General features: G+C 37.5%; 1 protein-coding gene across 1 annotated transcript; it reads left to right on the top strand.

Annotated features, from left to right (window-relative positions):
• The first annotated feature begins 1,138 nt into the window (after window positions 1-1,138).
• Window positions 1,139-12,341, top strand: steap4 (STEAP family member 4). Its single transcript, XM_006636146.3, has 5 exons — window positions 1,139-1,231; window positions 4,454-4,911; window positions 8,638-9,165; window positions 9,534-9,698; window positions 10,477-12,341. The coding sequence occupies exons 2-5, from the start codon at window positions 4,456-4,458 to the stop codon at window positions 10,750-10,752; spliced, it is 1,425 nt and encodes a 474-aa protein (XP_006636209.2). The 5' UTR covers window positions 1,139-1,231; window positions 4,454-4,455; the 3' UTR covers window positions 10,753-12,341.
• The last annotated feature ends 210 nt before the right edge of the window (window positions 12,342-12,551 follow it).

The raw sequence follows: 12,551 nt of genomic DNA, 5'->3' as shown, positions 1-12,551 counted from the left end.
TACTCCCTCTAATTACATTACGCTAATGTGTGTGCTTTCCATACTCTTTTTTCTACGCGTTTCAACTGCTTTCTATAGGAAGAAACACATTATTATGAACGTCTATATTTTTAGAATTCATCTTTATGGGGACCTTTTTTAAAAGCCTTCGGAATATTTTAAAAAATATGATATTGTATGCTCTGTTAGTGTCCCTTGCTGCTGTTACTTGTTCAAAGAGCTTTAACATAGTTAAGTAAGACCTGCTTATTCTACATCCATATTGACTATTCTCTCAGTACTTATTTCCATATATACAATCCTTACATTTATAATGATCATTTCCATAGCCTTTAGGCCTAATGGAAGTTGACTTATTTGTGCAGAATTACTCAATTTTGTCACCATTTATGTGGATGGATAGTACATTAACAATTTTCCTTTCTGGAGAGGGTGTCTTGACTGACTTTAGGGAGCGTTTTGTTAAAGGCCTGTGAATAACATCTCGTTTCCTTAGGTACAATTGGTAGAATAACAACAGGCCCTAGAGATTTGTTTATCATAAGCGCTTTGAGTATCTGTAACACTTCTGCCTCTTCTATGCTAATGCTGTTAATGTGAAATTTTGTCTTTCCTTGACCTGAGGCTTGTTGATTTATTCCTTGGTAAACACCTGAGTGAAATATTCATTTATTACATCAGCCCTTTCCCTTTCATCATCTGTATGTTTCCCCCTATTACTACACAGGCATTTACTGCTTTCTTGCTGTGGCAATGCTGAAAAACCTGTATTAATTAACCTTGCATTGCAATCTTCCTTTCTTTCTCCCTGATATCTTTTTTCACCTTTCAGTGCAACTCACATCACAAATTTAACCAACCTCATCAAAATTTAAGAATAAAGACATGTGTTTACACAAGAGTGCAGGAGTTCTATTTTGTTGTTTCGTTCTGGCTTAGAAACTACTGGCTAAAAGTAATAAAAATCTGTTTTTTCAGTTTGTTTGGGACAGTGCGTTAGCCCTGAGGATCACTGGGAATTTCCTGGTTTACACATGCAACTCTGGAACCCTTCCAGTAGGCAGTCCTCCAGAGAGAGGCAGGACAAATCTCAGATTTAAATAACAGTGTTCCAGTGCAGACGACGTTACTGTGTTGACTCACATCTGAGAACTTTTTATTCTGTCAGTATCGAATGAGAAGACTGTTTGAAGAATATCACAATTCTCCAGGAGAATTTCTTAATTGGAAAGTAAGTCTTTATCCATTGATTATGATACATATATATACTATACATAACTCTGCTTCAGTTAATGATCTCCAGTACTAACATTAAATATTCAGCTTGACCATGATATTTACCTCTTTTGGATTTGAATTTGTTTACTAGTTCTTACTCACTTTCCATTTGCTGCTTTTAGACTATGTTGTATTAATATTACTGTTGGTTGAGAAACGGAAATATTTAGAAACAGTGTTGGAAATTATCAACAGAGAGAATAAGCTATGTACAGGTATATACATTGGTGGGAAAATTATGAGGATAATTTATTGAAATTCAATGATGTAAGAAGAATTAACACCATATTATCTATATTTTGTTAGTGCACTACTACAAAACTTTATCAGCAAAACATTGTTTTGTGTGCATAATCTGTCAGGATAATATGTTCAGTAAAAAATAAAATTAGGTTACTATAATAACGTTTATTTTCTGCTTTCAAAATCGGACTAATGTACATTTTCTTAACAAAACAAGTTAACACATCCAATACATAGTACACATAGCCTAAAAAGCTGTATTTAAGTCCTTCTGTTTCAGAAAACAGAGTGTGTTGCTACTGTATCGGTTTCTGCACATTCAGTCCTGATCATCTTCCACACAACATTCTGGACCAGCCAGAACCTAATCTTTCTAAATTAAACCACTTAACTACATTTTAAAACATTATTTTAACATCGTCCTTGTGTTTCTTCTCACATGTGTTGTGTTTTCTTCCTGTGTAAATTAAAAGTTTCCAACAATGGCTAACTCTAAATATAAAAGGAAAGGAATTTGCTATTTATTCAGTTTCCATGATGTTCTCTCCTGGAGACAGAGACTTACTTCTAAATATGAATGACATTAGCAATAGCAAAACTGGAGGAGGAGAGATGTGACGTTTGTTCTTGTCAGCCAAGTCTGATACAAGCTCTCAAATATAAACTGCATTTACGTGTGAAGGCCTTTGCAAGCTCAAAAGAATATAACTCAACACATGTCAAAACTTCCCCGTACTTGTGTCCTTGAAAATAAAGTTGTAGAACAGTCATTTTGACCAACGATTGAGTTTTAAAAACAAGACATGTGCCTAAAATATTCCAAATAAAATATTGAATAAATTCACATTAAGGAGTGAATTGATTAATAAGTGAATAACAATGTTGTCTAATAATGGCATTGAAAAATAAACAATAATATTTCATGTTGAAACTAGCTTAATTTCTGTCAGAAAAATCCAACAGATATTTGCAATAGTTACAAAACCCCTCCAGTACACTACAGATATATTCAAGCTTTTAGCAGACTAAATAACTCGTTTCAGATAATACAGAATTTTTTATCTCTAAATAAGTAAGGTGTGTTGTCTCCAGGGAGACACTAATTGATGAGCTGGCATGGGAATGTGGAGACAATCATTTGCACTCGACATCTCCCTGGAGATCACACATTTGCCTTGTTAGGAGATACTTAGAAGGGTGGGGCAGTTTATTTCATTATTAAAATAATCATGAAATAATAGACATGCATGTGTCTGCACTGATATCACTGTTGAAAACAGTTTTGCACTTGTTATATTGCCTTACTTTGGTACAAGTAACAAACAGGAATGTACTGTATTAGGATTTCACAGTCCTTTTAAGTGCACCCATTCCTTTGCACTCTGGTGCCTTTCCAGCTACGTGTATATTTAACTGACACAAGCGTGAAACCAAAGTACATCTGAGATTGACCGTGCTTCTCTGTATCTTTCAGACCTTAGAAAACACATATAACCTGATATGATCTAACATTGTAGAAGTTTCTCAAAGTTTGAGATTTATTTCCAATATGGTGCAACTTTTGTAGTTGGTGTGATACATCATTTTAGGCACAGACATACAGTAGTCTTTTAATTGTGAAAAGAACATTTTACCTTCCATTTTTGTCATGCCAGTTTTTATCACATACGCTGTACTGATTATTTGTGCACTCTTTACTGGACAATGTTTACATCAGGATTTAATGGAACACCATGTAAACATACTGTAGTAGTTGCTGCAACTGTATTGTAAATCCTTGGGTTTTACAGAGCATAATATATTTTTGACCAACCCTTATGGTTGAAAGACCATTCCAGGAGTGAATGACAGTGTGCTTTTCTGACAAAGATTTTGAAGCTGCACTATTATGCTAGTGTCTCTAGTTAAAAGAGACCCTAAAGATACTATTAATCTTTAAACAATTTATTTCTTCCTTTGTATCTTTTCTATTGAATCTCAAAATGTATATGTGAATGAAACAGTACTTTAGGAGGCACTAAAAGAAATTGTTTTGCATTTTGAACCATTATATAATACTTTTTTGTTGCTCCTTTTCATTTTGCCTACTTTATTATGCATTGATGTTTTTTTCTATTTTTACGCATTGTGGTAGTAAATCTTTTAAGCAAATCGTTAGAGCAATTTCCCTTACCAAATATCCTTCCCTATATTTTGTAATTACATTACAATATATCTCTTTTCCTGTTCAAGTGACACTTTTATGTACTGTAGATCATAACCCATCCTGGACACTTGTGGAATCACCAGCATGTTAAATATTGCAAAATGTATATTCTTCAGTTAGTAAAACTGTAAAACTATCTTCTTATATCAGCCTTGGTTAAGTAATATATACAGTGTAATCATTTCCTGGAAGTTAACTAAGTTAAAAAGTAAATAAAAATACAGAAACAGTACTATTCTATTCTGGGTATCCCAGGAATATATCCATATGATATAGATTTAATGGTATTTTATTTTTTGACTAATATAACCACTAGCAGTGGTGTGTGAAGATTTGTGCAAATCTATTAATACACAAAAAGGCTTTGAGTTTGTTTTTAAATATCTTTTTTTCCCCATCAGTCCTTTTAATAACAAAATAAGAAGAACAAGAAAAATAATAAACAGTATATTCATCTGTGCATGCATGCATTACAGATACATAAACTATAACTGAAAAAACAACAGTCCCAATATAAATTAAAGTCACATATTTTAGAAATAAAAACCATTTAAGTCTTTCCTAGTCCTTCCTCCTTTCTAGGTAATATGCAAGAAGAGCAGACACATTTTGTGATCCACGTTCAACAGCTGATTTGCTCCCTTTGAATCGGGTATAACTGTAAAAAATCACCACTGAGTACGCCTGGTCCTTCCACATCCTCTTGTGCGCTCGATTCTTTTGCAGGCATGACGAACAACTCCATCAGCATGACCCCACTCAGTCCAGGAACCCATCATCAACTTGGAACTGTGTGTATTTTTGGAACTGGTGACTTTGGTCGATCACTGGGGCTGCGTTTACTGCAGGCAGGGTATGCTGTAGTATTTGGAAGCCGCCACCCAGAAAATTCCAGCTTGCTTCCCAAAGGAGCTCAGGTGTTGAACCATGTGGATGCAGCACAGATGTCCAGGGTCATTTTCATAGCTGTGCATCGAGAAAACTACGAATTCCTCAGCGAGTTTTCTGAAGAACTTTCTGGAAAAGTGCTTGTGGACGTAAGCAACAACCTGAAGAAAAACCAGTACCCCGAGTCCAATGCAGAACACTTGAAAAGGCTGGTTCCGGCAGCCAATGTGGTTAAGGCATTCAACACAGTCTCAGCTTGGGCCCTACAGTCTGGAGGGTTGGATGCAAACCGACAGGTAGTGTTTTATCCCATAAACTGTTGAGCGGTGCGTTAGCTCTGTGGCTAAGGATCTGCGCCTGTGGATGGAAGGTTGCAGGTTTGTATCCCGTGGCTGACAGAGGAATCCTACTCTGTTGGGCCCCTGAGCAAGGCCCTTCACCCCAACTACTCCAGGGGCACCGTATAAATGGCTGACCCTGTGCTCTGACCCCAAGCTTCTCTTCCTGTCTGTGTGTCTCATGGAGAGCAAGTTGGGGTATGCGAAAAAAGACAAGAAATACAAGAAATTGTATATGGCCAATAAAGTGATCTTAGTAATGAAAGATTTCATAAAAACACCATGCGTGATGTTTGTCTCTGACATAACCAAGACTATTTTGGTATATTATAGTTGTTAGAGAACAAAGTAATGTTTGAAGTATTTTAAGATTTATGTCTAAATTAAATATATCAAGAAACAAAACTGCAAATTGCATGGTGTCACTTAGAATAATTAGTGCTGCAGGTGTTTTATTCCTTTAATGTTTTGAATACTCTTCTAGATTGCTAGCAAGCGACATACAGTGCACTGTACCACCTTAAGACAGTATCATTAAGTTGCACAAAGACAAACAGCAGCTTATTTTACAAAATAACTGCAAGGGTTTACACTGCCTTGAGAATCGGCTGTCTGCAGGTGGTACCAGGGCCCCTTGAGATGAGCTGCTGTTTAACATGAGAAAATAAAAACTCATTACAGAGTACATTGTCATAGAAGAATTACCTGCACTGTCATTGAAGAATTGCCTCTCCTCAGCCTTGAATGCTAATTCAGTATATATTTTTTTCTTTCTTAAGAAGCAAGCTGTTTGTAATGATGTTAGTGTGGCATCCCTTTATAAGCTTATCAAAGGACGCTGGTGTTGATATCCCCAGGCAGTCATGTTTATGTCAATTGTTGTCATGTTTCCACTTGAAAAAAAATATCAGCAACAGCCCGTCAAGATCCTCATACATTTGACATCCTTTTTTAATTAGTGTATCAGACCTTCCATTAGTACTTGCTGACGCACTTCACAATACTTCATTTCAGGCAGTAGTTAGGCTGATTTTTTTCCAAGCACTTCTGGTACAATTATAAGCTAAAAGAACAGCAAAGTTTTCAAAATAGCATGGCACTCAGACTCCCCCCCCAAAAAGTTGCAAACCTGCATTTGTATTTTACTGTAAGCGTGCCAGCTGTTCCTATAACTTTATGCAAGGGACAGCAGGTCTTTCACTGAAGACCCAGGCATAATGAGGATTCTGAATATAATATCACAGATCTGGGGTTATTACTCTAAGAAGGGAGGCCTTAGGCTTGTCAATAGATTGTATTTACATTAGCTGATTGTGCTTAGATAGTGACAGACTAGTTCTGTTTGGATTCTTCCCCTACATGCATTATTGTCATTATTGACAGCTAATGCCATGACTTTGTGCAGATGGAATAAAATTACTTGGTCTTTAGGCAAATAATGGAAGGTCAGATAGCCAGCTTTCTTTACCATGTGCTAGAGGTAATACATAAGTATTGCTTCTTTTGCCGTTTTTGAGTTCAAACCTAAGCAGTAAAATCACACTAAGGACTGTAGATTCGCATATTTCTTTGCTAAGCACTACAGTTTGCCCGGTTATTACTTCTACAATAGAGAATGGAAGTAGATTTCAGCTTATGTTGCTATCAATAAATATAAATCTTATATTTATTGATAGCAGCATCAATTTACACAGGTGACATAACAAAATGTACTTGTTATTTACAAGTGCTTGTCTGGAATCTGAAAAATAAGGCAGCACTCATCGGGGCATAGCATATCAAGGAGACCCAAGACTCCTGAACAGCATGCCACAGGTTTCTCCTCATTCCCACAAACGTACAGTGAATTCGCGAGTCTCCAATAACACACAAACAGGCAAACAGTAATCATGACAAGTGAGCAAAAAGACAGAAACAAGTAATTAACAAGAAAGTGGTAGTTAGAATTCTTAGAACATTTAGCAGCCCATTGAGCAAGATGTGCCTAATAGTCTCCTTTAGTTTGTAACCCTTCTCATGTTCTTATTTAGAACAGTTTGCTCAGTTTTGGCTCCCATGCAGGTATGCTTCACTTTTAACTGTAGCAATAATCTTTTTCTATTCAGTTTTACTTTGCATCATTTCATATCAAATTTGGGTCAGGAGAACAGTATAATAGAGGCTGCTGTTCACCTATTTGCACAGATTTTTCTTAGTAATTAATGGTTTAAAATCTAAAAGAAGCACATTAACTTGGCTGATGTCAGCTTTTTAAAAAAATGCACACATGTTTTGGCTGCAGTAGGATTAACAGCATAGCAGCATTTAAGTCTTGACCCAGGGACGGTGCGGTGGCTCTGTGGCTAAGGATCTGTGCCTGTGGCTGGAAGGCTGCCAGTTAGTATCCCGTGGCTGGCAGAGAAATTCTACTCCATTAGGCCCCTGAGCAAGGCCCTTAACCCCAGCTGCTCTAGGGGTGTCAGATAAATGGCTGACCCTGCAATCTGACCCCAGGCTTCTCTCCCTTTCTGTGTGTCTCATGGAGAGCACGTTGGGGTATGTGAAAAGACAAATTCATAATACAAGAAATTGTATATGGCTAATAAAGTGATCTTATCTGATCTTATCTTAACCAATATCTTAGTTTTCAGAATGCAGGTGAATAGCAGTATAGCAGTGAAGCAGAGATCATGAAGAGAGAAAATAGTAAGGCCAACCTCCCATATGCGCCATTGAAAGGTAAAGATAATAAATGAGTGAAGCAGTGGTAGCCCAGTGGTTACCAGCCATGATGGGAGCAATGTATCTTGATACAACCAAGCACATATTTCTTTTTTCCTACCACTGCTGAATATTGGGTTTATGTTTTAGTTGATGGCAAAATCCAAGCATGAAAAGAAAATCTTCACCCTTGAACAAAAAGCTCTTGCCAATTGGTTCATTGGTCACAGCTCTTTATGCTCAAATTGCAATGACTTCTGCTGCCCAGGCCGTCTAATTGACAAAGGTGACACCACCATCTGTTTTCATTTGCAGAGGTGTAAATGCAACACATTAAAAGTGACTTCACTTCATATTTTTCTACCATTTCTTTCTTGTGGGAATCCAAGAGGAACCGCCGGACTGAAAAAAGAGCAACTGCTTCCTCGAAACTGGTAGTAATTAGCCCCAGACAACCTCCAGCGGAGACACAAGAGCAAAAGCACTGTGACTTATTGTTATAGTACATGCTGGTGTTTGTTTTGCTTTCTTGTCTTATTTCACCATACAGATTCAGATTTTCTGATATTTGGTATGACAATTATACATTCAAATGGTTTTTGTCTTTATCATTTTTGCTGAAAGTAGTGTAGATCACTAATTCTTCTCAATTGAATCATATTTTTAAATCTTTAACCCTATCAAGCCTACTAATATCTGGAGTCAATCAGTTAATCATCTTGTATTGCCGCAGCAATGTTGAGTTGATCAGTTTATCACCTTATATTGCTATGGTGACAAGTTTTGTTTGTTCTGTCTGTGGGGGAAACTCTCTCAGCTTCCTTCTTTCCTAGATCCTATGCAAAGATTTCTAAGCCTGCTCTATCAGCAGACCTGTGATCATGTTGGCAACCTTGCACACTAAACAGCTATGCCTTAACCAGGTGGGCTGTTGAAAGACTCCTAAGTACAATGCAATATCGTGTCATGTCCTTCCTCATGCAGGTGTTAATTTGTGGAGATGATGATGAAGCCAAGCACTTGGTTAGTGACATTGCCCGCAGCCTCGGTCTCACGGCCCTAGACAAAGGATCTCTCCTGGCTGCCAAGGAAATTGAAGACTTCCCCCTGCACCTCTTTCCACTATGGAGAATCCCCATCTACATTGCCACAGGCCTTACTGCAGGCTTGTTCATATACTGTGTCATAAGAGATGTCGTCTATACTCGTGTCACTAAAGGAAAAGACAACTCATTCCGGATCATGATTTCCCTCACCAACCGGGTTTTTCCGATTGTGTCCTTGAACATGCTGGCTCTGTGCTACCTGCCAGGCGTGATTGCAGGATTCTTACAGCTTTACAATGGCACAAAGTACAAGAGATTTCCAAACTGGCTGGACAAATGGATGCTCTGTCGAAAGCAGCTTGGTCTGGTGGCCTTGGCCTTTGCCTTACTTCATGTGCTGTATACATTAATCATCCCCATAAGATACTATGTGAGATACCGCATAACACTCTACACCGCTTCTCAGGTAGGAACAAATCAACATGTGATCGTTGAGAAAACCTCTTTCTTTTTTCTGTGGTAGCTGTGTCTAAAAAGAATAAATGCATCGGGAATTTTTGTAGTAGAAAAGAAGATAAGATCGCCTTATCTTGGAATTTGCATGCTCTCCCTCTGAACACGTGGGAAACTTTCGCTGGACGAGGACCAGAAGATAACTTGCGTTGATTGAAAGATATTAAATGCAGAGGGCAGATCATTCCTGTGCAGACCTTTGTATTGATCCATAGTTTTAAAATTAAATTCATAATTCTCTCTTAGTGATAAAAGATAATGTATACATGTACATTTTCATACTGTTTACTCTGCTCATCAGAATGACTTTTCTTTTTTCAGATTAAGGAAAACAAAACGGACATATTTGATAATACTTGGGCCTGGTACGGTGATTCATATCTTTCCTGTGGTATTCTGGGATTTGGTCTCTATGTCCTGCTAGGAATAACGTCTCTTCCTTCCGTCAGTAATGCAGTCAACTGGAGAGAGTTTCGCTTTGTTCAGGTACAGTATCACAGTGCAAAACATTCCGTGTGCTAATGTGACAAAGATTTAAAATGTTCACCAACTGATCTACTTTTGTTTCTGATCCCCTTTATTTATTTTATTGTCAGAGTATTATTCTGCCCAATGATGCACATTCAAAGGGATGCACAAGAAAGACTAGAGAGAATAACTGTGTTTCTGCAAAACAATATTACAGATACAGGAGCAACCATCACATGCATGCTGAGGCACTGATTTGTTTGTATTAAATTAGACTAGTAATCTAACTAATTTCAAATAAATTAGTTAGATTACCATTAAGTATATAATGGTAATAGTAATTTTCCATAATTTTTACAACGAGTTATTAATTTTAATTTTTCAATCACATAAGGGTGTTAACAAGCAAAAAGACACTGAAGAAATGGAATTGGTGAGAGAAGTGAACAAGCTGTATTTTTTTAGTGCAGTTATTTTTATGAACACTGGAAAATTTGTAAACTGAAGCACATTCCTTTAATTTAAGAAAATATAAATATGAATTGTAATTTTGTATTTTTACGGTGTTCATCAAAAATGTGATTTAAAAATCATTAACCTTTCAAAAATTATCATGATGTGTGTAGGAACCTGAATTTTGAGAGGTAAGACCCCCAACCAACACAGGGCTGCTTAGTAACATTATCAAACTATAAATCATAAATGCTAACAGTTCTACATTGATGGGTGTTTTTAAATGTCTGTGGTTACAACTTCAACTTCAAACGGCGTGTTTATTTTTTGTTTGTTTTCACAGTCCAAACTAGGCCACATGACATTGTTGCTGTGCACGGCTCACACCATTCTCTATGGCTGGACCAAGTTCCTGAAGCCTTCCTCTTACCCATGGTATCTCCCTCCAGCCTATATGCTCTCCCTGATTGTGCCGTGCACTGTGCTGGTCCTCAAATTCATTCTGATAACGCCCTGTGTGGACAGAGTGGTCACAAGAATTCGGCAGGGCTGGGAGAGGAGATCAGTCAAAGTGCCAAACATCACGGACTCCAAGAACAGAAAAACTCTTATTCTATGAATTACTGCTGAGCGTTTTCTGAATCCTGCCTTTACAATTGATACAGTCTATCTTGGATCCTAAAACTCAAATTAGTGAAAATGTGCAGCTATGTTGTGTATGTACACGTTACAGCTTTTTCATGTTTACTGTTGAACTGGCCACTATTAAAACATTTGCTTTTTCAGTACCTCAGAAAGGAAATATTTTATACAGCTTATAGAGACTGCACAGTATTACAGTAGAAAATCGTACTTCTTGCGTTAAGCATGTGCACGTATAAAAATGTATTTTTTAAAAACATGTACGCTATGCTCTTTCTTATAGAAATATCATATCTTCAAAATATCAAAAAACATCAGAAAGGCCACAAAGAGGAAAACCATTTCCTCCATCATTCTTATTTGTTTCTGTTACTTTGTAATCTTATATCATATCTTCAAAATATCAAAAAACATCAGAAAGGCAACAAAGAGGAAAACCATTTCCTCCATCATTCTTATTTGGTTCTGTTACTTTGTAATCTTATAGTCAGTACTGGCTGTACTATTAACAAATCCCTGGAAAGCAGGAAAAAGCAGGACTATTCCTCAAACCCTACCCACTCTAAACAGGCAGTTAGGGAAACTGCAGTCCACATTTCTCAAACCAGATTTACATCACAAGATGAAATTTCCAACTTTAAAAGCACTGGTCTTGCCAAAGACGAGAGTGAGACTTTGCAAGAATTGTGAGGTATTGTGGCCCTTTCTGCTCACTAGTCACCATAATGACTAATGCAATGCAATGTATGTGCGAATAAATACAGGTTGTGCAGTTCCATTTATCAGCAAATCCCTCTTGAAGTCAAGAGCAATATTTCTATTGGATTAAAGGAGATGAATTTACAATGTAATAGGGCTGCATCATGTCCTGGTCTGAATCACAGAATATTTGCTGTGTAGTGGAGCTGGTGTGGTGACGTCATCGCCCTCACTGCGCATAGCAGGGTCCTCAGCTGCCTGGGCCCGGGGAGCTCTCCTTTAGCTCACGCGGTTGATGCCCTGTTGCATTACGCCGGAGACCCGGGTTCGCGCCCCAGGTGCGCGGGACGGAACGGGTGGCGGAGGGCACGACCCCGCGCGGGACTGCGACGATCACAGCTGCACATACCTGGAAACTTCATTTTGTGGTGTCAATTGGAGATGTTACAAGTTACTGTGTACATTTTACTTTTATTGTGGTTTGAAATGCAGTCATCAATGCTGATTCTTTCTAACTCCAAGGTATAAAAATAGCTTTGCAGTTCCCTTTTAAGAATAGTCAGTCAAACATAACCTGTATGCCAGGGGAAGTGAAAAGAACAGAGGCAAAAACACACTCAATCCACAGATAACTGTTCAAATTAGGAATTGATCCCAGGACCTTTTAATATTAATAAACGTGATAACATGTTGTGATAAATGAGATAAGAAGAAACTGCACTGTTTACTTTTGGTCAACAGGACATGGAATATTCTCTCTTTTACATAACTGAGTTGTACTGTATTTCAACAGCTTGCAATTGTTTTGTATCCCATCTGTGTTAACAAACAAAAAGAAGATATGAATAAAAAGAAAGATTTATAAGGCTCTGCTTGTTTTGGTTAGCCAAACTGGAGACAATTACAGTCAAGGAGAATAACAATTCTCAATTTTTCTTCGCATCTCCTGTCTCCATACTTTTATAATCCTCTCTGTTTTCCTTCGTTGTGTGAACTGCTTTAATTCACTTGTCACATCAGCCAATGTCGACACCACAGCAAAGACAGCCGGAGGTTTTTTTTTAGTCTTAACACTAT

Source organism: Lepisosteus oculatus, chromosome 10 (assembly GCF_040954835.1).
Source record: "Lepisosteus oculatus isolate fLepOcu1 chromosome 10, fLepOcu1.hap2, whole genome shotgun sequence".
NCBI lineage: Eukaryota > Metazoa > Chordata > Actinopteri > Semionotiformes > Lepisosteidae > Lepisosteus > Lepisosteus oculatus.
Note: the sequence above shows the minus strand (reverse complement) of the source record. Positions and strands in the feature narration are given on the sequence as shown.

Coding starts and splice junctions, on each gene's coding strand:
- steap4 (XM_006636146.3), top strand. CDS start 4,456: ATGACGAACAACTCCATCAGCATGACCCCACTCAGTCCAGGAACCCAT. Junction 9,166..9,533: donor CACTCTACACCGCTTCTCAG/GTAGGAACAAAT, acceptor TTCTTTTTTCAG/ATTAAGGAAAACAAAACGGA. Junction 9,699..10,476: donor GAGAGTTTCGCTTTGTTCAG/GTACAGTATCAC, acceptor TTGTTTTCACAG/TCCAAACTAGGCCACATGAC.